The sequence below is a fragment of the Cervus canadensis genome, chromosome 13 (genome assembly GCF_019320065.1).
Source record: "Cervus canadensis isolate Bull #8, Minnesota chromosome 13, ASM1932006v1, whole genome shotgun sequence".
NCBI lineage: Eukaryota > Metazoa > Chordata > Mammalia > Artiodactyla > Cervidae > Cervus > Cervus canadensis.
The window spans coordinates 17,945,340-17,972,981 of record NC_057398.1 but is presented as its reverse complement, the minus strand read 5'-3'; the positions used below and the strand labels follow the sequence as shown (position 1 = coordinate 17,972,981).

Below are 27,642 nucleotides of genomic sequence, written 5' to 3'. Positions count from 1 at the left end.
GACCACAGCTGGCCCCTCCCCTCGTTGGCGGGTCCTGGGCACCTTGTCACACGACCCTGGAGGCGGGGCTCTGGGGGCGGTGAAGGAGGGAGGCTCTTCTCTCCACTTGCCCCTCAGGATTCAAGGCCGGAGCTGCTTATTCCTTCGCAGGAAAGGCATTCAGGTGTCCTAGGTATGCATTAGTATCTCCTTTGCACAATCCTTTCACCTTTCCTCTACTTTTGATACTTGATTTTGATAACATGTTGATTTAGAAATCCATCTCGTCCTCCACTTACAATAAAGCCTGCTCATATAGATTATCTGACTATATTGCACAACTTTATATAGATCTTACTATATCTAACAATGCGCTGAAGGCTGTATGTACATTATCTCAGTATTCTTTGGGGGAAGGTATTATTATTACCATTTAGTAAATGAGAAAAGTTCAGAGAGGCATCAAGATTTCCTGCGCTCATACAGTCTGGACAGGGCAATCAGAGAATCTGTGCGCTTTCCACCAGACGGGTGTATTTTCTTTTGCTGTGTGCCTTTCTCAAAGTGACCAGTAAGATAATTTTTTCATACAGCATGTGATGCTTCCCAGGAGAAAGAACTTTTGAGGGACAAAGAAGGGGCCAAATATGGCAATTTCTTCTGAGCTAAATGGTTCAAAAGCACGTCCAGAAAGCATTTTGGTCAGAACAGTTATCAACTTCATATGCTAGATATGCTATGGGGTTTGTGAACATTAATTGCTGATTATCTTTGAACACTTCCTGCATGTCAGGCACTGTGCGAAGTGTTATCTCAGTTGCTCTCAGGAGGTAATTACTGCTGTTATCCCCATTTTACAAATGAGAAATCTGAGACTCTTGCAGGTTAAGTGACTTGCTTAAAGTAATAGTCTTTTTGGAGATGGAAGAGTCCTTTGAACCAGACAAATCCTGTTTGAACCTGAGTTCTGTTATCAGTCCCTCATCTGTTAAGTGTGTATAATAATATTTAGCTTGTGGATTGTTGTGAGGGTTAAATAAAAATGTATGGAAACCCCAAGGCCCCAAGGAAGTAAGGCAGTGAAGTCAGGGAAACTAGTCTGGAAGCTGCTGTGTTTGTCCAGCCTGAAGGGCTGAGGACCAGAATAGGACAGCAGCGATCTTAAAATGGAGAGGAAGGAGACAATCTGATACATGTTTTCAAGGAAAAACAGAACACCTAGATCTGATGAGAGGCTGAATGGGGTTAAGGGGGAGAGAGGTGAAAGTCAGACTCCAGGCTTCTCTGAGACCCTGGAGGAGCAGCTGAGGGAGGTCAGATGTAGGGAAAAAGAAGCTGTTGGAAGAGAACTGTTTTGGTTCTGAACATATTGAGATGGGGAACTGAAAAGAGATCAGTCATTTTTCATTCATTCAACAAACACATGGAAATTGAAGAGAAGATGAGGATAATGATTAAGAGCCATAGTTGCAGCCAGGCTATGCTCAGTCACTCATTCTTGTCTGATACTTTGCAGCCCCATGGACTGTAGTCCACCAGGCTTCTCTGCTCATGGACTTTTCCAGGTAAAATCTGGAGTGGGATGCCATTTCCTACTCCGGGGGATCTGCCTGACCTAGGGATTGAACCCATGTTTCCTGTGTCTCCTGCACTGGCAGGCAGATTCTCTAGCCCTGTTGCCAACCGGGCAGCCGGATTACCTGAGTTCAAATCCTAATTCTGCTATTTCCTGACTATTGTGTCTTGGGCAAGCTGCTTAGTCTCTCACTGTCCTCAACTAAGAAATGAATACCATAATAGCACCTTGCTCATAGAGTGTCATAAGGATTAAATGAATCAATGTCTGAGAAGTGCTTAGAATAGTACTAGCATGTGTTGTAGTCTTACTATGTGCTAGGCACTGAGGATATAGAAATGAATGGTCTTGGTCCTTGACTTCAAGGAATTCTCAGACTAGTAGGAGAGCAAGGCCAGTTACATAATGAAAGAAAGGCATATGTTGCCAGAGAAACGTGGAGACAAGCCACCAGTCTATTTGTGTGTGGGGGAGGGTGGGGAGGACTTCTAAACAATGGCTAGAGGCAGCCAGGAGACAGCAGGGCAGCCTTTGGAGGAGCTGTGGCAGGGGGCATTGCTGGAACAGAAAGAATAGGATTGTGGCAGCAGGAGCTAAGGCTGGAAATGGGCAGGGCCAGTTTCTCGGGGCCCTTGATTGTGATGTTAAGAACTGTGAACACTCAGCTGAGAGCATTGACAGGATAATTCTGGCATTTAACATAGATGCAGCAGTGCCTGAAAGGTCAGCTGGGAAGTCATGGTCCAGAGAAGGGGTGAGGGTGTCCTGAGATAGGCTCACTACAACTAGGATGGAGAGGGGGAATACTTTAGAGTATTTATACTTTAAAGTATTTTGAGAAATACTTTAGAGGCAACATCCGGGGGCTTGGTGAGTGAATGGTTCAGCGTTTAGTGTTTTTGGAGTTGGAAGTGGGTTGTTGTTAGTTCCAATCACTGAGAAAAAGAACACAGGAGGTCTAGATTTAAGGCAGAAATAAATTAACTGCTAGCGGGTTGATTTTCCAGGGCTTCCTGGGTGGTACACTGGTAAAGAATCCACCTGCCAATGCAGGAGACACAAGAGACATGGGTTTGATCCCTGGATCGGGAAGACCCCCTGGAGTAAAAAATGGCAACCCACTCCAGTATTGTTGCCTGGAAAATTCCATGGACAGAGGAACCTGATGGGCTACAGTCCATGGGGCAGCAAAGACTCGGACACAGCTGCGGGATAGAGCACGTATGTCAGTTTTCCCCACTAAACTGTAAACTCGTGGAGGCAGGGAGACTTCTAATGTTACTACCACCTCAATGCCTGGCATAGCCTCTTATTATCTATTCCATGAAAGGGGTGTCTCTTTCTTTAATATGTCACCCTCTCTCAAACCAACCCAGACCTTGGCCTCTGCTGCCCCAGGGAAAGGGAAGTATAGCTAAAATGGAAGGAAAAGTAAAGGAAGCTCTTTCTTTTCCCTCTTCTCTTCTTTTTTTCTTCTTTTCTTTTTCTCTTCTATTCTTTTAAATTTAACAGGGCTCAGGTCCTGGCATAAATAAAAACATAATAACTCAGGAAGAATACTCAGCAAAAAGTCATCTCCTCTATCCACTCCCCCCACTACCTCCCGAAAAAGAAGAGTTAAAAATTCTCATGGAGCAAAAAAATCAAAACAGTAATTGCCTTTGGGTGGGGAGTATGATTAGGAAAGAAAACTTTCTGGGGGCTAGTGATTTTCTGTATTTTGACAGGACTGTAGGTTACACAGGTATGTGAATTTGTCGGGACTTGTCAAGCTGTAGTACTTAGACTCTGTTCGTTTTGCAGGAAAAGGCTGATATTCCAACTCTGAGATTTTGAGTGGTCAGCCGTGAAAACCTTGGGTCTCTCAGCAAGTCTCCAAAGTTAGGAGAGTGAGTGGTGGAGGATACTACTGGGATCCTGCAAGGCATCTTGTGCTGAAATAAGAAATGCCAATGCAGAAAGAGGGCACAGGCCACCAGGTCACAAGCTCATGAGGATGAGCATCAGAAAGGATCAAATCACACCCTGTTGCTAAGAATGCCGGGATAAATCCAGGCCACTTCCAACCCCTTAAAAGCTATGAGAGTCCCATATCATTCCTACAAGGGGATCTCTTCCATTCTCAGCTGGGAATGGTGTCTAAACTACTACCTCACTAGGTCATTGGAAGGATCAATTGGGATGTTAAATGTGACTACATTTTGCAAAGTGTTTAAAATACTCTATGTCCCCCTAGGTCCTTTTAAAAATTAGTTTTGAAAATTTTAATTGTGGTAAAATACACATAACAAAATTTTCCATCTTAACCATTTTTAAGTACACTGTTCAGTAGTGTTTACAGTCACATTTTCAACCAAGCTCCAGAACATTTATTTGCAAAACTGAAACTCTGTACCCGTTAAACATGTCCATAGTCTCTCCTCCCCCATGGCTGACAACCACCATTCTACTTCCTACCTCTATGAATTTAACTTCTCTAAATACCTCATATAAGTGTTTGTCATGCACTCAAACAATATTTGTAATACATGTATCTCATACAGTATTTGTCTCTTCGTGATTGACTGTTTTCACTCAGCATAAGGTATTCGAGGTTCATTCATGTTGCAGCATGTGCAGAATTTCCTTCCTTTTTGAGGCAGACATTCCATTGTATGTATACATCATTTTTTTTTATTCATTCATGTATTGATGGACACTTGGGTTGCTTCCACCTTTTGACAATTGTGAATAATGCTGCTATGAACGTGGATGTACCAGTATGTAGTTGAGATTCTGTTTTAAATTGTTTTGGGTGTATACCCAGAATTGGAATTGCTGGATCACAATCTTTTGAAGAACTTCCAGACTGTTTCCCATAGTGGCTGCACCATTTTACATTCCCACTAAGAGTGCACAAGAGTTTCAATTTATTCACATCCTTGCCACACTTGTTATTTTGTTTATGTGTGGTTTTGTTTCTATAGTAGCCATCTTAATGGATTTGAAGTATATCTCATTGTGGTTTTGATTTGCATTTCCCTAATAATTAGTGCTATTGAACATCATTTCATGTAAACATTTCATTGTATAAAATTCCCAAACTTGATTTTTATTTTTTAAAATTTTCTAAAATTTTATTTTATATTGGAGTAGAGTTGATTTACAATGCTGTGTTAGTTTCAGGTGTACAGCCAAGTCTTGCCTAGAAAATTCCATGGACAGAGCATCCTGGAGGGCTACAGTCTTTGGGGTCCTAAACAGTTGGATTCGAGAAAGAAATGGCAACCCACTCCAGTATTCTTGCCTGGAGAATCCCACGGACAGAGGAGCCTGGCAGGCTACAGTCTGTGGGGTCGCAAGAGTCAGACATGGCTGAGCGACTAGGCACAGCACATATCTTCTTTAGAGATGTGTCTATTCAAGTCCTTTGCTCATTTAAAAATTGTGTTTGTCTTTTTGTTGTTGCATTCATCTTTTTGAAACAAGATTGAGTATGGGAAAAAAGTGCTATGTAGACGTTAGGTATTATATTCTTCATCTTTATCCCAATCTTTTAAAAGCCCTGAGATGCATGTGCTTGTTCTGGAGCACTCCAGAAGACACTGGCTCTTGGTGGCATCCATTGACCTGGCTATGTCTACATTTCCCAGCACCAACCATAGGGAGTTTCCACATGCAAGTTGTGTTTTCTTTCCTTATATATCTAACACAAGAAAGTGATTAATGACTTATGAAAGATCCATTTGGTGGTCACCAAAAATGTTTAAAATTGTGTAATGACATATATTGAAAACAGCAAGACAATATTATATTTATAATATGATTTCAATTCTGCTCATTTTTATATAAAGAAACACTTTTACACATATAAAAAAAGAAAATGTACTTAAAGTTCGACCATTTTCTACAATGGAGTATATACTTGGATAATCAGAAATATAAAAAGTAAAAAATAGAAACAAAACCTGAAGAAAGAAAAGTGAGAAAGTCAAGAGACCACATATGCAAAAGTATAACAAAGGTTAGCACTTAGGATAAAATGACTTAAAAATGAAAGGCACGGTCACCACACCTACTTTCTAATGTAAATGCTGCAGACTGCAGTACAGTATGTAGTTTTGTAACAAGATATGAACAGAAATTCAAAGGAAGAAATAAATTCACTGCTGTGGGACATCAGTGCTAGTGAGAGATCCCTGGGACTGTTGGGGGCTCTGAGAGTGAGTGGCACAGGGGTGCCCTACATTTGTTAAGTGAAAAATTAAGGGAAGGTAAAGAAGGGAAGGAGGAAGGAAAGGAAGAAACACAAAGGTCCGAGAAGAGAAGGTGCTAGGAGATGCTGAGAGTTGTTAAAGATCATCATCATTTCATTATTTGGCTTCTTTTTTTCTTTTGGGAGATGGAGGACATATAGTTTTCTGTTGCTCCTAGAACAAATTACTACAAACTAAGTGCCCTAAAACAACACAGATTTATTCTCTTACAGTTTTGGAGGTCGAGTGTCCAAAAGTGGCTCTCAGGGGCTAAAATGAAAGTGATGGCAGGATTGTGTTCCTTTTGTAGGCTCTAGGAGAGAATCTCTTCTTTCTCTTTCCAGTTCTAGAGACTGTCTCAATTTTATAAAACCCTTGAGATTGGACCCACCAGATAATCCTGGATAATCTCCCCATCTCAAGATTTTAAAGTTAATCTTATCTGCTAAGTCCCTTTTGCCATGCTAGGTAATATATTCACAGATTCTAGAAATTAGAATATGGGTATCTTTGGGGTGAGGAAGGGGGTGTTATTCTGCCTACCGCAGAAGGAAACTGGTATGTTCTACTATCTACCTTGTACGCTGTAAACATAACCTCATCTAAATCTTCAACAAGTCTTGTGAAATATATGCCAGGATTTGCTCTTAAAGTTGAGGAGACTGATGCCGATAGGGAAGGATGGGGGGAAGGGATAGTTAGGGAGTTTGGGATGGACATGTATACGCTGCTATATTTAAAATGGATGACCAACAAGGATGTACTGTATAGCACAGGGCACTCTGCTAAATGTTATGTGGCAGTCTGGGGTGGGAGGGGAGTTTGGGGGAGAATGGATACATGAATACGCATGGCTGAGTCCCTTCATTGTTTACCTGAAACTATCACAACATAGCTTGTTAATCAACTATACCCCAATACAAAAGAAAAAGTTTTAAAAGCAAAATAGATAAATTGAGGAAACTGAGCCTCCACACAATTTGGGATTCTGCCCAAGGTCAAGTAGCTAGGATGCAAACATCCCAGGTCCCTGAGCAGGAGCCCAAGCCAGCCTGCCTGGTGGCCTTGCTTCCACTCATCTCTCCTGCTCATCTCTGCAGCCTCTCTCCTGTCTGGGCCTGTCCTCCAGCTCCCTGAACACGCTTACGCCTGTGTTTCCTGCATCATTGTGCTCTCCTGATGACCATGTAGCTGTGGCTTTGTGCTGAGGTTTGCTAATTGAGGAATCCAAGCCGGCTGCTCCTCAAAATCTTAAGGCCCAGGTCTCCTTTATTCAGTGAGCATTTTTAAGCTCTTGGGCTGGGGGTGCTAGAGCAGCATGGAAGATAGATGTAAGCTAAAAATGACAGGATAGTCTAGGGGATACATATTATATCAGACATGTGGACTGCAGCATTATAGGAAGCCACAGCAAGTCCTGGGAACTTTGTGTGACTCTTTCTCATGGACCTTGCTTGAAATCTAAGCTCCAGGGAATAAACAAAGGCTTCTTTTTCTTTTGAGCTCCCTGGGGGACCAGAACTGATTCATCTTTGTGCTCCCTGTGTCTTTCTTATAGCTGTGCTCCATAAATATTTAGAAGTTGGTAACAGGACCAAGATAGGAACAGCAAAAGGAGCAATCAGGGTCTCAGACCAACAAAGGGTTAAAGGTCACTGGGGAAGGCGGTGCTTTAGGGCTTTCATGCTCTCTATTCTACCTAGCAACTGATGACACCAACATTTCCACTGTTTTGACTGGGAGAGAGCCCTTGAATGTCTCAGTTGCTGAATCACCAAAAACTGAGAGAGCCGATACAGTACAGGTTCTTGAAAGATCAACAGGGACCTATCAGTGTTTTAGTTAAAAGAATCAGAAGAGAAGGATTTTAGAGGGGCTGATGATGCTCCTATTGCCTCTCATCATTGTATTAATGGTGAAGCTCAGCGATGCTCGTGAGTACCCCAAGTTCTCTTTGCTTCAAACTCCCCAGCTGAGGGAGCCTCTGGGAAACAGCTTGTCTTCCTAAAACTCCTGGTGAAATGAAGAAACCAGGGGCAGAAAAGTGTGTTTATTCAACCCAGGACTTGTCGGAGCGATGAACTGGAAAGCTGTACAGTTTTCCAGTTCGTGTGTGTAGGATTTTGATGTTACCCACCTTCTCTGAGGGCTTGGAAGCCATTCTGGAAAGACCCTCTGGGTAACTTCCTCACTTCCTACTTCCCTTCTGAATGTTGTTCCGTTTCTTTTCTGCTCCTGTCTTTTCTTTTACTTTTGTTTTTCCTCCCTACTAGCTTGGTGAGTCTCATGAGGGCGTGGTCAGGGTTTCGGGGCCACTGAATAGTAGAGCAGATCACATTTATTTGTTTATCCTCCTCACCACAAGCCCTACCTATAATATAAGATCCCAGAAAGATAAAACCATGGTTCTGAACTCTTGTACTGAGTGTAAGAGTTATGAACTTAGTAGAAAAAGTTTTTCACTTTATGGGGAACCTGTGTTACTAGGGAAGCAGTTGCTTTCAGTTGCCCCAAATACACAAGAAGACCGGTGGGCTGGAAGCAACAGGCTTCTCTGCTCTAAGCAACTGCTTTCTCAGCTAGAGTCCAGCATTCCCAGGGGGTTGCCTGACAATGTCTGGGCTACCACCATAGGCAACGATGCGTGAGCATGATGGGAAGGAGCTCTTTCAAAACATCTGTGTGTTTTTTGACAACCTACTATGTGCTGGCACTTTTGGGGACATGATCATGGACAGGATAGGCATAGGTCCTAATTCCTTAGAAACTTAATCCAGAAAAGTCCTACCATTCAAGTCAGAAATGGGAAAGATTGAGGGTGAAGGTAAGAGACAGAGGATAAAAAGAGGGCAGGAGTGATATTTCTAGAAGGTAAAAGGCCTATATATTACCTGTATTTGATTCTCAAGGAACTCACCAATAATATGGCCACAATATCCCCTAAATATAATCTTTCATGTGTTGGTCTAACTAACCCCTGTGGCTCAGACGATATCCGCATTTCCAGATGAGGAGATCCAGGCCTAGAGAGGTGGACTCAGCTCACATAATGAACAGAGTCTGAAGTACCAGCAGGTCTTCCCAGCCACAGTCCCGGGGTTTCCCACAAAATCATAGCGTCTCTGAATGTGGATGCTCGGTGCTTTGATAACTGGCGGGATGAGAAATAGAACCAGTCATCTCTGAAGGGCAGGGAAGGTCACCTAGTGCTGGCTCTCCTTCTCTTGGCTCCTTCCGCTGCATCCTTCTCTGCCCTGTGTGTGTCCTGGGAGGTTGACTGCTACAGACAACATCACCCGGGCTCTCTCGCAGGCTGATTTCTGTTTGGGTTCACCCAATAGGAGACGCCGGGGGAGAGCAATCAGAGAGCAAAGCGAGGTTGAGGTATTACCTTCTTTTCCCTCTTTCTCTAGTGCCTCTGGTAGTATAATAGCTGTGTCCCTCTGCAATATAGTTTTCCATGAATGGCCCCTTCTTCATGGTTCTAGCTACCATTGGGGTTCAGGAACACTATTTGCTCCTCTCATCGCTACAACCCTACGGCTGGTAACAGCTTCCTATAACTGCTAGCTTCTGGGTTCCCTAACATGCCTCATTTGTTCCTGTAACCTTGCTCTCAGCTCTGTGTAGAGTCCCTCCACTGAAGTTTCTTCATGTGACTCATCTAGAGTGAAGGCCTGCCAGGACCCTGACTGAGCATGCTGAGCATTGAGGAGTGCTAACAGGGAAGGGAGATGGGGTTATGAAAAAGGACTTGGTCTACTTGATATTTGGACCTAATGCTGGCCCTGAGTGGGAGCTTCTAGAGATGGAAATGCAGGGAGGAGATACCAGAGTGTTTGAGATCACAGAGCAATGTTAAGGTCACTCCAGCATCACTTCCAGTATGTTGTTCTCATTGGCTCCATAGCCTTCAGTAAACTGCTCTTGCATTTGTACTCCCATAGCTCTTGCTTCCAGTTTTATAATTTTCTATCTACCAAAATCTTTCAGTCAAGGCTCTCCTTAAAGCGGGGAGAGAGATCTCATTTTTCTCGTTTCCTTCGTACGTTCTAGTGACCAATAGGCACTTAATAAATATCTCGTGGAATTTATGTTCGAAGGTGATGTTTCTAACAAATTGAAGTGATCTGACCATATACCATAGAGCAGGGGTCCCCAACCCCTGGGGCCATGGACCAGTACTGGTCTGTGGCCTGTTAGGAAATGGGCCACAAAGGAGGAGGTAAGCGGCAGGCAGGTAAGCAAGCAAGCAAAGCTTCATCCATATTTATAGCTGCTCCCCATAGCTCGAATTACCACCTGAGCTCACCTCCTGTCAGATCAGTGGCAGCATTAGATTCTCATAGGAATGCTCAAGAACCTGCCACAAACTATGCATGGAAGGGATCTAGGTTGCATGCTTTTTATGAGAATCATCCCGAAACCGCCCCCCACCCCTCGTCATTACCCAGTCTGTGGAAAAGTTGTCTTCCAGGAAACCAATCTGTGGTGTTAAAAAGGTTGGGGACTGCTGCCATAGAGAACTTGGGCAGCAATAATGACTAAATTCATGACTGTGGTTTATTCTGGTTGCAGAATATTTATGAAAAAGAAAGAGGTTTCATGCTTTACAACTCCTCCTGTTCTAGCCTGTGGGAAACTGTGAGCTGGTGACATGGTGGGTGTAATCAGGTGGGGGCAGGCATGGGATCTCTCTTGCAGAGCCATATGTGGTTTGTATGGTTGATCCTGAAAAACACCAAGGTCAGTCTCTTGATATTATTCATAACTCTATGGATATTTCAATATTCTATATCAATCTGCTTCATGAAGTCCTTCACAGACAAGGACTGATGATAGATAAGTCCCCTGAATTGTCAACTGGGCTAGTGTTAAGAGACAGGCTTGCAAATTATCTGCTAAGAAATGACCTTGAGTTCCAAGAGTTAACATGAGAAAATATGGGCACTTGCTATAGACCTTATTAGACTTCAGTCTGTTTCCATGGAGCTGTTGCCAAGGTACATGCAGTAGAAATTTCTCCAAGATACTGTTTTACTCCCCTAAGGCTGTCTTCTTCTTAGTTGACATTAAATCTATCTAAATCCGTGAAATTCAACTCATTTGTAGATTTTCTTCTGACTAGTGGGAATATTTGTCTATTCTTACTAAAACCCATTGACCTCGGTCATCCTCTCACCCTAGAGGATTGCCAAGGTCTCAAAGGAAGGGGCCTAGGTTAAAGATAAAACACATGACTTTTTAAATACTTGCTTTATGAAACCCAAGTTGAGACAGATGATAAAGGACATTCTTTCTGACAGCCAAGTTTATATTCATTATGGAAAACCTTTCAAGAATCTGAGTACCAAATCACATTTTGTTACCACTTCAGTGAATCATTTTATAAGAATAGAATTCATAAAATTGTAATTCTTCTGGGAAATAGGAGACCTGTGGTCATCATTGTATATAGAGTACTGGGGGAAAAAAATCATCAAGGCTCGATCATTCATTCATTCTCTGAAGCTCTACATGGCCCACAGTGGTCTCCTTGCTATTCTTCAAACACATGGAATGGGCAACGTTCTGGAGGACTTGGGCTTGTTGTTCTGTCTGGAAGGTTCTCCTATGGCTGACTTCCTTTCTCCATTCACATCTCTGCTCAAGTGCCACCTGCTGAGATGGCCTTTCCTGGTCCCTCTACCTATAAATCATCCCTCTTCACATTCTATTTTCCTTGTTTTCTTCTTTTTTAAAATTAGTTTTTCTCTTTTTAAATTTTCTTTTCTCCTTATCTTTCTCTCCATTTAAAAAATTTTGTTTGTTTTTATGTATATTTCCTTTCCCTGCTTTATTTCTCTTCAAAACCCTTATCAGCAACTGATCTTGTGTTATATACTTACCTACTGCCAGTCTTCCTTCTAGAAAGGAATTCAGATAGCTGGGACATTGATGTGTTCATTGCCGTATTCCTGGCAGTTAGGACTGTGCCTACTGGAAGTTCAGAAAAGAATAAAATTTAAAAGGGGCACTGGTAACTTCCAAAGGGTAGCTTCAAAAGAGTAGCTAAAAAGTCAAACTGTCACATTTGGCACTTCCTGGCCCTCGACAAGTTTCTGTAGTGAGAGGAGTTGTTAGGAGAGACTGGCAGTTCTTGAAGTGTATAGAGCCACCCACATCACTGCATAGTTGGACAAGTGTCCAAAGGCCCTCTTAACTAAAAATATCACCCTCCACTTCTCCCTCTCATTCCCACGATGCCTGAAATTCCAGAGAGTAGTTCCCAGGAATCATAATCATTTTGACTGTGTTAAGGCATAGGGCCACTTGGGAGGCCCAACAAATAATTGGGGCTTTGTTGAACTGGTCATCAAATCAGGACCCACGGCCAGTTGTAGGAAGGTCTGGAGTCTGGTTCCCCTGGGACGGGAAAATCTGGGATTAGTGAGTCATCGTTGACACAAGGGGGCAGGAGAGAGAGCCCTGGTGATCCTGGCGAGGAGCCTGAAACAGAGCCTGGGATGGGGAAGTGACTCTGCTTCTGAACAGCTGAGCAGTCTAAGGCAGAGAGGCTTCCTGCTTGAGAGGTCAGAGGGAAATTCTTGGGCCCTCTACTTTGGATTCTAAGGATGATCTTGGACAATTTTCTTCATCTCTCTGAACCCGTTTCCTATCTGTGAAATGGGAATTTTAAGAAAGTGAAAAGTGTTAGTCAGTCAGTTGTGTCCAACCCCATGGACTGTAGCCCGCCAGGCTCCTCTGTCCGTGGGATTCTCCAGGCAAGAATACTGGAGTGGGCAGCCATTCCCTTCTCCAGGGGATCTTCCAACCCAGGGATCAAACCCAGGTCTCCTGCGTTGCAGGCAGATGCTTTACCCTCTGAGCCACCAGGGAAGCCCTGGGAATTTTAAGATCTACCTCAAAAGGCTGCAGGACGTCTCAGGTGGCTCAGAGGGTAAAGAATCCGCCTGCAATGCAGGAGACCCTGTTTCGATCCATCGGTTGAGAAGATCCCCTGGAGAATGGACTGGCTACCCACTCCAGTATTCTTGCCTGGAGAATTCCACGGACAGAGGAGCCTGGTGGGCTTCAGTCCATGGGGTCGCGAAGAGTCGGGCACGACTGAGTGAGCATGCACACACACACACCAGGTTGCACTGAGAAGTAAATATAATTCATGTTTATCAAAGGCTTAGCATGGTAGCTATTACATGGTTTGTGCTCAAGAAATAAGTGTGGTTCTGACAGCATATATACTATCTATGGTGAAACAGATCACCAGCCCAGGTGGGATGCATGAGACAAGTGCTCGGGCCTGGTGCACTGGGAAGACCCAGAGGAATCGGGTGGAAAGGGAGGTGGGAGGGGGGATCGGGATGGGGAATACGTGTAAATCTATGGCTGATTCATATCAATGTATGACAAAACCCACTGAAATGTTGTGAAGTAATTAGCCTCCAACTAATAAAAAAATAAATAAATAAAAATAAAAAGAAATAAGTGTGGTTCTGAGGGTTATGCTTCAGATTTCGCTGTGCTCCATGGCTCATGGAAAGCCTACCTTCCTAGCAGGTTTTCCACCTCCTCCTTGTGGCATTTCTGGATCCCTTCATGGGAGAGCAGGATGTCTCTCCTGGCTGCTGGAACATTCCATTGGTGCTTCTTTTGTGGCTCCTACTGCTTGCTGTCATATGTCCCTGTGTTATATTTATTTTTGTACTGTTCTTTGGCTCTCCAATGGGCTTCCCTGGTGGCTGAGCTGGTAAAGAATTCACCTGCAATGCGGGAGCCTTGGGTTCAATCCCTGGGTTGGGAAGATCCCCTGGAGAAGGGAAGGGCTACCCACTCCAGTATTCTGGCCTGGAGAATTCCATGGACTGTATAATCCGTGGGGTTGCAAAGAGTTGGACACGACTGAGAGACTTTCACTTTCGTTTTCACTTTGGCTCTCCAATAATACTGTAAATTCCGGGAGGAAAAGAACTGGTGTCTGATCTGTCTTTCCCTTCCTGACATTGCCTCATAATTCCTCTTACATGGTAGAAACTCAGATATCAATTGCCCTCATGGATGACTATCTGAAAATACTTTAGCAGTTATTGTCATTTCCACAGCCTTTTGTCAAAATGGTCCAGCTAGTTCATCTATAGGCTAAAAGGAACATAATTTAGGATGTAAAGTCACCACTGTATTTGGCCTGATTGCTGTTCAGTTGTGTTGTTCAGGCTTTTCAGCAATGTCTATCAGAGGCTGTTGGGATAGAGCAGCCTCTTTGAGAAGCAGCTTCACTGGCCTAGACAGAAGACCAAATTCAAAATTGTAGATTTCAGTCCACTAAGTGGATTGATGCCGATAATCTGTTCATGGAAAGGGAGAGAAAAATCCAATTTTGTAATTATTGCAAGAAGAAAGAATCAGAAGGTCAGAATGAATCATATGAAATTGCCATTTTGGTAGATCAAAACTAGTCCAATAGAGGTTTTTTCAAATGATTCAACCTTCATAGTTATATGGAAATCTAAGCATCCAGGCAGCAAATACATGGGAATATAACTTATCACAAGGTCTAACATATCATGAGAGAAAGGGTACCGTGAATTTTCTCCTGTTTTTTTCTGTTCTGAGTTACTGACTTAACATCTGTCAACCAACTTCCCATCACAGCTGAGGTAACATTTTGGAAGCCCAAGTAAGGAGCAAGCGTGGCTCATACCTATGGATACACCAGATGGGTAATTGAGTGCATGGCAGAGGAAGGGGACAGGGCTGTGATGTCCTGGAGCAGAGCCACACCTTGGCTGCACGAGACTGGATGGGCAGGCAACTGGCAGATGGAGGCCAGCCTTTAGGGGCAGAGCAATCTTTGAAGTCAGGGCTGGCTAGTGGAGAAAAACTGCTCTGAAAACAGGAACAAGACTCAGGTGGGGGTTGGAGAAAAGGACATTCCACCATCCTTAGACAGCTGGCAACAGACCATGTATCTCTCTATTGACCTCTTCTAAACTCTGGATTATGCACATCTTTATGAAGTTACATTTTTGTAAGAAAGTGAAATTACTTGGATTGTAGATATTATGTATGGAGATGATGTCAGTGATACTCATTTAGAATAAATAACCCCATTGAGCAGTAATACCCCAAGTTGGTAATACTATTTTTTTGTTTGTTGGCATCTACTAGGCATACAGACCCCAGATGTCATAGAAGGAAACGCAGTTTTCGAGGGAAGATCTATATGTCAATGACATAGTCTCTTTTTAAATTCCTTCTTCCTCCCTCTCTCTCATTCTTTGTCTGGGATTTGATTTCTATGAGGCTTTTTGCTATCAGAAGTGTGGAAGCAATTCCTACCTATTTCTTTTCCCCTTATTCACTCAGCTCCAGCCCCAGGCCTCACTGCTTTTCCCGGAATGTGCCAGGGTTGACCTTTCCTTGGGGCCTTTGTACAAAATCCCCCTGCCTGGACCGCAGTCCCTAGACATCTGCCTAGCTCCCTTGTTCCCTGCAGGCACTTATTCAAAGTCTTCTCAGAGCAGCTTTCCCTAACTTCCGCTGTTTAGAATTACATTGCTTAGTCCTCTTTGCACCTTTATTTTTATTCATTGCACTTTTTAAATGACCAGTTATATGTATTTATTTTATATTGTCTGCCTTCCTTGTGTCCTCCCATTAGGATGTAGGCTCCAGAAGGGCAGACGTTTTTTATCTGTTTTGTCTGTGATGTGTTCAAAGTCCAGAACAGTGCCTGGCACAGAGAAGGTACTCACGTGTTTGTTGAGTTCTCAGATGGAGACTAAGAAAGTGTGAGAAAATGTTCATGACTTGCTCTTCCTTTTGCCTCCATCTTTGAGCAGTTGCATAATCTGTGGAGGAACCACAAAACCTTTCCAGATGTAGAGAAATAGAACCGTTTGCAAAATGGGTTGCAGATTCCACCATATTTCACCTTTTACAGACTCCAGGCTGGATGTAAATTAGATTTCAGCTCTGCTTCCCATTCACCAGCTTGCCCCCTATGAAAAGTATTTCTTAAAGTATAAGTTCCTGGGAATTCCCTGGGAATTATAATCTAATTTTATAAAATGAAAATTTAATTTAATTTTATTAAAATTTCTATTTTAAAGTTTAAGTCCAGTGGTTAGGACTTGGAGCTCTCACTCCTGGGATCCTGGGTTGGATCCCTGGTCAGGGAACTAAGATACCTGTGTGGTGAGGCCAAAAATGTTTTTTAAATAAAGCATAAGATCGAAGTTAAATTGATTCACATTCATTCCGGCATAATTAATTATTTCAAAGCAGAAAAATAGTGTTTTACAAACAATTTACAAACATCTACAAATATTTAAGTTCTGACTATGGGCTAGGCTCCCTGTGCTAGGCCTTGTAGGAAATACAGAGGGAAGAAGCTAAATCCCAGTTCTTAAGCATCTTAGGACTGAGAAGTGGGTAGAAGGTGAACAAAGATAAGAGAATAGAAGGCAGAATATGGAATTATTGCTTTGGGGATAGAATTTGTGCCTCTGTTTTACCCTCAGTCTTGTTTTCATAAGAACCACACTTTCATGATGGTCTTATGTCCAGTCTCAGAGGTTTTCACTGGGTTGCCTCCCCATTCCAGCCCCCACTGCCACAGGAAGGGAAAGGGTTTGGGAATAAAAGGTCAAAGCAGTTCAGAGGGACCATGGGGCCTTTATGCTCTGCCCAGGCCTGGGGGAGACCAGGCTCCATCTTGCTCAGCACCACACCTGACATGCAGGATACGACCTCCAGGGAGGGGGCCCATGGGACAGTGGGTGCTGCCAAAAACTGCCCGCACCCCAGCTGGAGGAGCAGTTTTCTTTCTGAAAACTGAGAAAGAAAGAAAATTGGAGGTGCCTGCAGGTTACAGAACTGGTGCAATCAGTTGGAAGGGGCCAGAGCTGGGTAGGCCTGGTTTGGCCTCAGGGAATCCTATTCCCCATCATAATTGAGGTGAAGGTTCCCTGGCCTTGGGGAGGCCTGTTTTAAAAGACAGGCTGCACAGTATGGGTTCTTTCATAAACAGCTTTAGAAAAAGTTACAGCCAGACGTGCGTGCACAAAAATGAACCCAGCTATTTTGTGGACTGTTTTTTTTTTTTTTTACTTTTTTCTTAAACATATATTTAAAATGAAGAGGAAGGAGTAAACTTCATTAAGTGGCATTCAACCTGGGGGTCAGCCTGACCCCCATCTGAGCTTCTCCACAGTGACCAAGGCTGTGCCTGACGATCTGAGCGTTCACAAAGGGGACAACAACGGGATGAGCTACCTGGAAAAAACTGGGGGAAATAGTGTCTAGGACAGCTCTCAGACACATACAAGAGAAGCCGTGGATGTGGCCCCACCTTTTAGAGGCCCTGCTCCAACAACTGCCTTATCCACATCCTTCCCCACAGAGCAAGGCATCCATGAGGCCAAGCAGAGGTGCTTGCCCTGGGTCTGCACCCCACCGCAGGTATCTGGAACCTGCAGCTCTCTGCCCAGATGACTCAAGGCTGCTTGAATTTACACAGGATGGACCTAAGGCCTCCTAAGGCCTCTTAGCTTTGGACCAAATGCTAAGTCCAAGAGGTGGCAAGGAGGCAGTGTTTATAGATGGAGTCTGAGAAAACAAGGTGTCTACATGTGGGCACCAGGCCCTACGCAGGGCTGGGTGGAATTGGGGTAGGTAGAGATGGAGGTAGGTCCAGGCTAAGGCCCAGGGGCTAGAAGATAGAAGCTAGCTTTCTCTGCACCGCCACCAAGTCAGATTTTTGAATTTGAACTTGGGCTTTGAGGTCATATGAAGGGATATTTGGCAAGGTAGGGAGGGTAGAACTTACTGAACAGTTCGTTAGCTTGATTTATCCCTGTAAGATATTTGGGCCTCTGGCACGTGGGCCTCCTCTGATCACTTGACTCAGCCTTGCAAATGTCAGGGCTAGTCTTGGGGGCTGTCTTTAGAGATGCTGACTGGGGAGGATGTTGATGGGTCAGGATGGCAGGAGGTAACAAGATAAAAGGGCTAGAGATGGGCATTTCCAGACAACAGTGAGCAGAGCAGGGGAAGAAAGACACCGTGCTGCGTGCCTTCTCCCCGCCAGCTCTTTGGCAGGACATGGAGGCCCTTGGTCTCTTCTGCCTCGGCTCTGCTTACCTCTTAGGCATCATTTCTCCTCTCCTCTGTGACGCTTGCTAAGCTCCAGCATCCTAGGCCATTGGTTCCCAGAGTGAGCCCCGCTCTCCTAGCCTCTGTCTGTACAAATTGTTTTCTGTTCTGCTCCTACTGTCCTCTCTCCTATGTCCCTGCTCAGCCTCATTGCCTGCTCACCTCCTCCCTGTCCCAGGATCTCCCCTAAGACATATCTTCTCTAGAAAGTCTTCCCTGAGGGCCCACGCCCTGCACTGACCCCATTATGACACCATCCCCTTCCTTCCAGACTGCGCTGTCTGTCTCCACCAGGTGCGGAGCTTCCTGGTTGACACAAGAGAAGTTCAGTGCAAAAGCAGCAGAGAAAGTCAAGCAGTTTTGCTTCATCTTATCTGGCTTTTGACCATCAGGGACTATGACAATTCTTACAGTGAGGTTTGGCTAGAAGAAAAAAGTAGAGAAATAATAGGAAAATGGTTTTCAGAGTTGGTTTGATATAATAGACAAAGCATTCTGCTTTTTAAAATTTGAAAATTAAATTTTTTAAGGAAAAATTAAAAATTTTCCTTGGAAGGCCTGAGTCTTTATGTGGGTTCTCACTGTGGGTCTGTCAAGCAGACTAACCAACCTGGGGTATGTGTGTGTGTGTGTGTGTGTGTGTACATGTGCCTGCACAGCAGTGAGATAGGGGCCCTCATTTATAACCGTAGAGCCTCTGCTGGTGAAACCTGGGGGTTGGTTATAAGGGTTTTCAAACCCTCAGAATCCCTCAGGGATAGATCTCCCTGGAGGGGCCAGTGAGTGGTCCTGGGCCCCTCCCCAAAAGACCAGAGCACTTTACTTCACCTACAAGTTGAGTTACCTGTAAAAAAGTTCAACCTGAGGTTTCCAACCTGAACAAAACAGGCTCCAAGTCTTGGCTAAAGCTCTGAAGTCCTTTCCAGGTCGAAGCTCCTGGTGTTCTGTGATTCCATAAGAGGAAGTAGCAGCTGCGTCCCCGAAAGAGTGGGTGCAAGTGAACACGGAGGACTATTATGGGGTTTAGATGGAATCTAGCAGGTTATATAGATCTGGATCAGCCGTGACTCTAAATATCTGCCTTCTCTGCCTCTCTCGCAGGGACTCACTCTCTGAGATATTTTCGCCTGGGCGTTTCAGAGCCTGGCTATGGGATCCCTGAATTTATTTCAGCTGGGTACGTGGATTCTCATCCCATCACCATGTACAACAGTGTCTCCCAGCTGAAGGAGCCGCGGGCCCCGTGGATGGCGGAGAACCTGGCGCCTGATCACTGGGAGAGGTACACACAGCTGCTGCGAGGCTGGCAGCAGGCGTTCAAGGTGGAGCTGAAGCAGCTGCAGCGTCACTACAATCACTCAGGTGGTGAAGGCAGCAGGGATGGGCGCGCTGCTCTCTAGCTTCCAACCCGGTAGAGGCCCCTGGGCGGACAGTGACTGTGAGCTGAGCTGCATTCTTTTGGCAAAGCTCGGGCAATCTTGTTGATGGGGTTCAGTGCCTGCGATCTGTCCTGTGCCTCTTCCACATTGTCTGTTTCTTCCCCAGGACCTCTGTGCCCCCATGTCCTTGTCCCATCCCCATTCAGGCTGCTGACCTGCATCTTCTCCTTTCTCCTAAATCTAGCCATTGCGGGTCTTATTTCCAGGCTTAATGAGGTGCTTGCTTATGGCCAATGACTTACTACATTAACTTTCCCCGGGGATATTTCTGGCTCCTGGATATCTCTCCCTCCTCCACTGTAGTAAAAAGTTTATCAGTTAGTTGTTCCCAATATAGGATAACTCCACAAGGCAGGAATTATCATACTCCTTTGACATGCAGTAGGTACTCTGTAGATACTTGTGTATAGGTGGGCTTATATCACAGGAACTTTCTAGAGACTCAGTGATGCCATGCCAAGCCTGTGCAGTGATGTATTCTGGGGTCGAAGATGCTTCCAGCCATGCCCCCAGTCAGATCACCTGGGTACCCACCTCTACATCCCCATGTCAACCCCTCCCTTCCTGCCATTCATGTATCTTCCAGGGGTTCACACTTACCAGAGAATGATCGGCTGTGAGTTACTGGAGGATGGAAGCACCACGGGATTTCTCCAATATGCATATGATGGACAGGATTTCATTATCTTCAATAAAGATACCCTCTCCTGGATAGCCATGGATAATGTGGGCGACATCATCAGGCGGGCATGGGAGGCCAATCGGCATGAGTTACAATATCAGAAAAATTGGCTAGAAGAAGAATGTATTGCTTGGTTAAAGAGATTCCTAGAGTATGGGAAAGACCCCTTACAAAGGACAGGTAAACAGGAGGGAGAACGCCTTGTCCCCACATCCTCAGAACTAGTGGTTTCATACATAACATTCCTCTAATTTAGCTTTTAGCCATCCTTTTTTGAAATCTGTTTTGTTAGTTGGGTTACAGTGACCTGTAACTCCCCATGAAAACTTTCCCTAATTACCTTTTTATCAGCATTTTAACAACACTCAGCAATTCTACTTTGTTTTGAGTGGAGTATGTCCAGGGACACTTCCTTTTGGGGGATTCAGTAAGATAAATCCTCCCATCTCCTGTTAATGATAAGTTGGGTAATATTGGGTTGGCCAAAAAATTTATCTGGGTTTCCCTGAATGAACTTTTCGGCCACCCACCCCCCCACCCCCCATTGCAATACTTAGGGAGGTAATGCAATTCTTCAAGCTATGTAGTAACCGAGAGATCATACAACACCAGGATGAGTGAAAATCTGAAATTAGAAAAAAGACAGAGGGTCTTTGCTTTCCTAAAGAGGTTAGGATAAGATTCCTTTCAGTGAAAACTCCTCTTATACATCAAAGATATGTTTCAATTGGTCAACTTTTAGTTACACAGAACTTTTCATGTATGATCTCATTATTCAAAATGAATTACGACTGTATCATGTTGTGGGAAACTCCCAGACACAGTGTGCCTTTTCCCACAGGAGTGATGTTTAGTGGTGGGGCTTTCCAGAGCTATGGCAGCCCCTTGGGGAGGCACCTGGACTACAGGTATGAATATGGACTCTCTGTTCAGGCGCATCAGTTTTGGAGGCAGATGACTGGAGTTTGTTTCAATTCTCCCACTCACTAGCTGAATACTCATTTTCATTTTAATGGTTTCAGGTAACAGAAATCTGCTCAAACTGGCTTTAGATCAAAGAATGTGTTATTGGTGAACCTGGGTTCTGGGTCATTCTAATTTTTAGATGTTTCCTGCAATGAAGAAAATTGGGAAATGCGGTTGCTGTTTTCTCATATTGTGCACTCAGTACATAAGATACTTCTATTTTAACTTGAACTTCTTTTTTCTAGAGCCCCCAAAAGTCAGAGTCAGTCGCAAAGAAACTTTCCCAGGGATTACAACTCTTTACTGCAGAGCTCATGGCTTTTACCCCCCAGAAATTTCCATGAAATGGATGAAAAATGGGGAAGAAATAATCCAAGACACCGAGTATGGAGGCATTCTTCCTAGTGGGGATGGGACCTATCAGACTTGGGTGTCTGTTGAGCTGGATTCTCAGAACAATGACATTTACTCCTGTCACGTGGAACATGGCGGAGTCCACATGGTTCTTCAGGGTTCCCAGGGTAAGGCTGGGGTTGTGACTGGGGAGTGAGACTGAGGAAAGGGGGTGAGCGGGAACCATGGATCACTGCATACTTAAGAATGGGTCTGTTAAATCAGAGGTTCTCTCAACTTTTTGGTCCCAGGGCTCCTTTATGCTCAAAAAATTCCTGAGGACCCCAAAGAGCTTTTGTTTATGTAAGTTATATCTATTTCTATTTACTGTATTGCAAATTAAAATTTTTTTAAGAAAAGTAAACACTAGAAAACGTAACATTCTATTTGCTGTCAGAGTGATGATGTCATCTCATATCGTGTGGCCTCTAGAAAATTCCACTGTGCCCATGTGAGAGATGGAGATTAAAAAAAGGGGGGTGGGGAATCATGACTTAGATCTCATTGACTCTGACTGGGTCTTGAGGACACCTCAGGCATTCAGACCATACTTTGGGAACAGCTGTTCCTATTTCAGATTATTCTCCACAGAGCGGTGAAGTAAGAAGTCACAGTAAGAAAAGTAGTATTGGGCTTCTTGATGATCACAGGAAAAAAGTCCCCCAAAATAACATAGAAGAGCAGGAGGACACGTGGATTTTTTCCTCCCTTATTTGCTTACTTTCAGAATCGGAAACTATGCTTCTGGTGATGAAAGCTGTTGGGTTCATTGCCCTCGCCATTGCCCTGGCTGGAGTTGGCATCCTAGCCTGGCGAAGGAGGCCCCGAGGTAAGAGGCACGTGGAAGGATCCTGGGGATGACAGACTGTCTCTCCACAGCTCCAGAGTTTTATTTTCTGCACCTGCCTCTCCAAGCTCCATTTAGAACTGGGTTTGGCCTCATTTTGTTCCATAGGACCTGAAACACCCCTCTCAGCATATAGGGAACACACACCATGGATGATGCTTGAAAGGAGAGTGGTCTGTTTTCTAAGTGGTGCCTGATGTCTACAAAGTAATACAGTTCCTGTCCAGGTGGACTGTCCTTTTTGCAGTTGGTTCAGAGAAGATATGGTGACATTGATTTGTCTTTTTCCAAATGATCTCATTATTGTTAATTACTACAGACCTTTAAAAAATTAATTTATTTGAATTGGAGGCTAACTACAATATTGTGGTAGTTTTTGCCATACATCAACATGAATCAGCTGTGGGTGCACATGTGTCCCCCCCATCCTGAACCCCACTCCCACCTCCCTCCCCACCCCATCCCTCTGGGTTGTCCCAGAGCACCGGCTTTGAGTGCTCTGCTTCATGCATCTATTTTACATATGATAATATACATGTTTCAATGCTCATCTCTCAAATCATCCCACACTACTCACTTTTGAGAGTATTTTGTCTTTTGTTACAAGACTTCAGTAGGTTTTCCCATTTTGACAAACATTCAGTTCAGTTCAGTTCAGTTCAGTCACTCAGTCGTGTCAGACTCTTTGCGACCCCATGAGTCGCAGCATGCCAGGCCTCCCTGTCCATCACCAACTTCCAGAGTTTACTCAAACCCATGTCCATCGAGTTGGTGATGCCATCCAACCATCTCATCCTCTGTCATCCCCTTCTCCTCCTGCCCCCAATCCCTCCCAGCATCAGAGTCTTTTCCAATGAGTTAACTCTTCGCATGAGGTGGCCAAAGTACTGGAGTTTCAGCTTCAGCGTCAGTCCTTACAATGAACACCCAGGACTGATCTCCTTTAGGATGGACTGGTTGGATCTCCTTGCAGTCCAAGGGACTCTCAAGAGTCTTCTCCAACACCATAGTTCAAAAGCATCAATTTTTCGGTGCTCAGCTTTCTTTATAGTCCAACTCTCACATCCATACATGACCACTGGAAAAACCATAGCCTTGACCAGATGGACCTTTGTTGGCAAAGTAATGTCTCTGCTTTTTAATATGCTATCTAGGTTGGTCATAACTTTCCTTCCAAGGAGCAAGCGTCTTTTAATTTCATGGCTGCAGTCACCATCTGCAGTGATTTTGGAGCCCCCCAAAATATAGTCTGACACTGTTTCCACTGTCTCCCCATCTATCTCCCATGAAGTGATGGGACCAGATGTCATGATCTTAGTTTTCTGAATATTAAACTTTAAGCCAACTTTTTCACTCTCCTCTTTCACTTTCATCAAGAGGCTTTTTAGTTCATCTTCACTTTCTGCCATAAGGGTGGTGTCATCTGCACATCTGAGGTTATTGGTATTTCTCCCGGCAATCTTGATTCTAGCTTGTGCTTCTTCCAGCCCAGCGTTTCTCATGATGTACTCTGCATAGAAGTTAAATAAGCAGGGTGACAATATACAGCCTTGACGCACTCCTTTCCCGATTTGGAACCAGTGTGTTGTTCCATGTCCAGTTCTAACTGTTGCTTCTTGATCTGCATACAGATTTCTCTGTATGCAAGACTTGCCTCTCTGGAGGCAAGTCAGGTGGTCTGGTATTCCTATCTCTTTAAGAATTTTCCACAGTTTGTTGTGATCCACGCAGTCAAAGGCTTTGGTGTAGTCAATAAAGCAGAAGTAAATATTCTTCTGGAACTCTCTTGCTTTTTCGATGATCCAGTGGATGTTGGCAATTTGATCTCTGGTTCCTCTGCCTTTTCTAAATCCAGCTTGAACATCTGGAAGTTCACGGTTCACATATTGCTGAAACCTGGCTTGGAGAATTTGTTTTTTTGTTTTTTTTTTTTTGGCTTGGAGAATTTTGAGCATCACTTTGTTGGCGTGTGAAATGAGTACAATTGTGCGGTAGTTTGAGCATTCCTTGGCATTGCCTTTCTTTGGGACTGGAATGAAAACTGACCTTTTCCAGTCCTGTGGCCACTGCTGAGTTTTCCAAATTTGCTGGCATATTGAGTGCAGCACTTTCACAGCATCATCTTTTAGGATTTGGAATAGCTCAATTGGAATTCCATGACATCCACTAGCTTTGTTCATAGTGATGCTTCCTAAGGCCCACTTGACTTCACATTCCAGGATGTCTGGCTCTAGGTGAGTGATCATGATTATCTGGGTCGTGAAGATCTTTTTTGCATAGTTCTTCTGTGTATTCCTGCCACCTCTTCTTAATATCTTCTGCTTCTGTTAGTTCCATACCATTTCTGTCCTTTCTTGTGCCCACCTTTGCATGAAATGTTCCCTTGGTATCTCTGGTTTTCTTAAAGAAATCTCTAGTCCTTCCCATTCTGTTGTTTTCCTCTATTTCTTTGCGTTGATCACTAAGGAAGGTTTTCTTATCTCTCCTTGCTATTCTTTGGAACTCTGCATTCAAATGGGTATATCTTTCCTTTTCTCCTTGCCTTTTGCTTCTCTTCTTTTCACAGCTATTTATAAGGCCTCCTCAGACAACCATTTTGCCTTTTTGCATTTCTTTTTCTTGGGGATGGTCTTGATCACTGCCTCCTGTACAATGTCACGAAACTCCATCCATAGTTCTTCAGGCACTCTATCAGATCTAATCCTTTGAATCTCAGAGTTTATTGAGCACTGTATAATGTATTCTTGAGCTATAAGGAAAAATGCACACATATCTGACTACAAACTCTTTTTCTTTCAGGGAAAAACAAAGTCATCTACCTTTCTACACCAGATCACTGATGGGAGATGGCTGTTTTCCAACTGTCTCTTCTCTGGGAACCATGGCCTCCTCTGTCCCATATGGACTCAAGTCTACCACTCAAAGCTCTTGACCACAGCCACAGCAGACACAGATGTTACAGGATTACGCGCTTGTAATCTATGTGCATTTCTACACATGGCAGAAAAATAGGAGCTACAAAATGTTATTTGTTCTTTGGCTCTAAAAAGACTGTCAGGTATCAGGCTCTTTTGATGGAATCTTCTAGAATATGCATGCTAAGTTGCTTCAGTCATGTCTGACTCTTTGCCATCCTACAGACTGTAGCCTGTCAGGCTCCTCTTTGCATGGGATTCTCCAGGCAAGAATACTGGAGTGGGTTGCCCTGCCCTCCTCTAGGGGATCTTCCCCACCCAGGGATTGAACCCATCTCTCTTACATCTCTGCATTGGCAGGTGGGTTCTTTACCATTAGTATCCTTTATCACATTTCCTCTAAATATGGCTGCTCTTCTGACACAACATTTCCTTACATCCCATTTGTCAACAGTGGTTTGCAGGTAGATTAGAGAACCTCAGGGCTGGGAGAAGCCTTCAATCCAAGGTCAAAAATGTTTTCTCCAGGGCCTTTGCCTTGAGCATCTAGCCTCCACTTGAATTCCACCAATGATGGGCACCTCACTATATCATAAAAGGCTTTTCTCTTCTTTCAGGAAAATGTTTACTATGCAAAAGCTGTGGGTGCCATGACTGTGACCCTACAGACAGGTGGGATCTTTCCATGAGGGCAGTCAGCGAGTTCCTACAACAGCCTGTGAATGGTGGGATCATTTTACACCTTTCCTGGCCTAAGAGGGAACAAAAGTGCCCTGTTCTTATAGCAGCTCTACCTGGTAGCTGGGCATCTTGGAAATATACCTTGTCAGATCTGTCCTTCTGTCTTATATGGAAAAGTAAGAAAAATAATAATCAGACATTATCACCATCAGTGGAAATACAAAAACATGAACCCAACTGCCATCTTTTAATGTAAAAATGATAGTATGTCTCAGAAGAGGGTTCAGTTCTAATTTCTACCCTTCCTCTACAGGTTTATTGTAGATGGACTCAACTCACCTTTATATATATGCTTTTTCTCCATACATCTGCTCTGGAAATAAACAGAAGTCCCACTGTGAGAATTAAGATTCCCTTGATCCTCCTTACTCTTTTCAGCCTCTTAAAATCCTCACCATCACTTTCCTCTCATCCTGCCCCTGTGTAGCCACTGGTCCTCTGGTTGACCGTCAATTCTATATTCATCTGTCCCACTTCACTGACCCTGTCTGACCACACACCTCAGCCCTGATACTTCGGTGGACCCAACTTTGACAGCTGACTTTAAACGTGTACATCAGACTTGACCTTTGCTCTTTCTTGACCGTGACATTTGCCCTCCGGCTTTAATCATCACAGTCACAGGTATAGACATTCTCAGTGTGCAAGGGCTATTTCTTGCTCTACTGTCCCCACCTCCTTCCATGGATGAAGCTCCCACCCCACATCTCTTTCCTGGCGCCAGCTGAGTTGCATAAGAGTACATTTGTGTTTGTTTATTTTGCTTTTAGGGTTGCTATGGGCGATTTCCATACCATCTTTTAAGTAGTGTTGCACTCTGAAGAGAGCAGCTTTATTTCTAGCATGGTTTCTTCTTACAATTAGAATAGTTAGGGACTTATTATATTTTTGAATGGACACTTACAGTGATTCAGGTGCTATATCTATATAAATATCTTGTCTTTCCAACTGCACAGTACTCTCATCAAAGATGTTAATAGTCAAAGCCTTTTTGTGCTGCCAGGGCCTTGCCCTACACTTCACTTGTAATAAAAATGTCTGTATGGATGAAGAGGAGAAGGCAGAGGCAAGGGCAAGGATGTGGTGATGAGACATCCAGTAACGTACTTGCAACATCTGTTTATCCCTTGGGGATTTTATAACATAAAGAGAGTTATCATATAAATATAAAGGGATGATTTTGTACCTTTGTTTTACAAGTGGCTCAAGATTACATTATTTCTTGATAATTTTGGACTTCTTGCTTCGTTAGCTCGTGTTTGTTGATTACAGATGCTCAGCTATTGGAATCTATGAAATTTTTGATAACCTAATTAAACATTAAAAACAACTGTGCTATCACCACAATCATCTTTTGACTTTGGATTGTCTTTACTTGGGCGTCCTTTGTAACTCAGCTGGTAAAGAATCCACCTGCAATGCAGGAGACCCCGGTTCAATTCCTGGGTCAGGAAATTCCCCTGGGGAAGGAATAGACTGTCCACTCCAGAATTCTTGGGCTTCCCTGGTAGCACAGACAGTAAAGAATCTGCCTGCAATGTGGGAAACCTGGGTTTGAACCCTGGGTTGAGAAGATCCCCTGGATAAGGGCATGGCAACCCACTTCAGTATTCTTGCCTGGAGAATCCCCATGGACAGAGGAGCCTGGCAGATTACTATTTGGGTTAAGAATACTGGATGAGACATATGTTCAGTTCCCTTCTTATTCATCTTGTT

The 27,642-nt window shown here is 43.9% G+C and overlaps 1 protein-coding gene across 3 annotated transcripts; it reads left to right on the top strand.

Annotated features, from left to right (window-relative positions):
* The first annotated feature begins 68 nt into the window (after nt 1-68).
* Nucleotides 69-27,273, top strand: LOC122452288 (major histocompatibility complex class I-related gene protein). 3 transcript variants are annotated; one of them, XM_043485793.1, is made up of 6 exons: nt 69-172; nt 19,045-19,305; nt 19,969-20,244; nt 21,276-21,551; nt 22,151-22,252; nt 25,070-27,273. In XM_043485793.1, exons 2-6 carry the CDS (start codon nt 19,146-19,148, stop codon nt 25,108-25,110), a joined length of 855 nt encoding a protein of 284 aa, XP_043341728.1. In that variant the 5' UTR covers nt 69-172; nt 19,045-19,145; the 3' UTR covers nt 25,111-27,273. The 3 variants fall into 3 exon arrangements, with proteins under 3 accessions (XP_043341728.1, XP_043341727.1, XP_043341729.1); XM_043485792.1 differs by lacking the exon at nt 69-172 and adding an exon at nt 7,564-7,724; XM_043485794.1 differs by lacking the exons at nt 69-172; nt 19,969-20,244 and adding an exon at nt 7,564-7,724.
* Nucleotides 27,274-27,642: the final 369 nt, after the last annotated feature.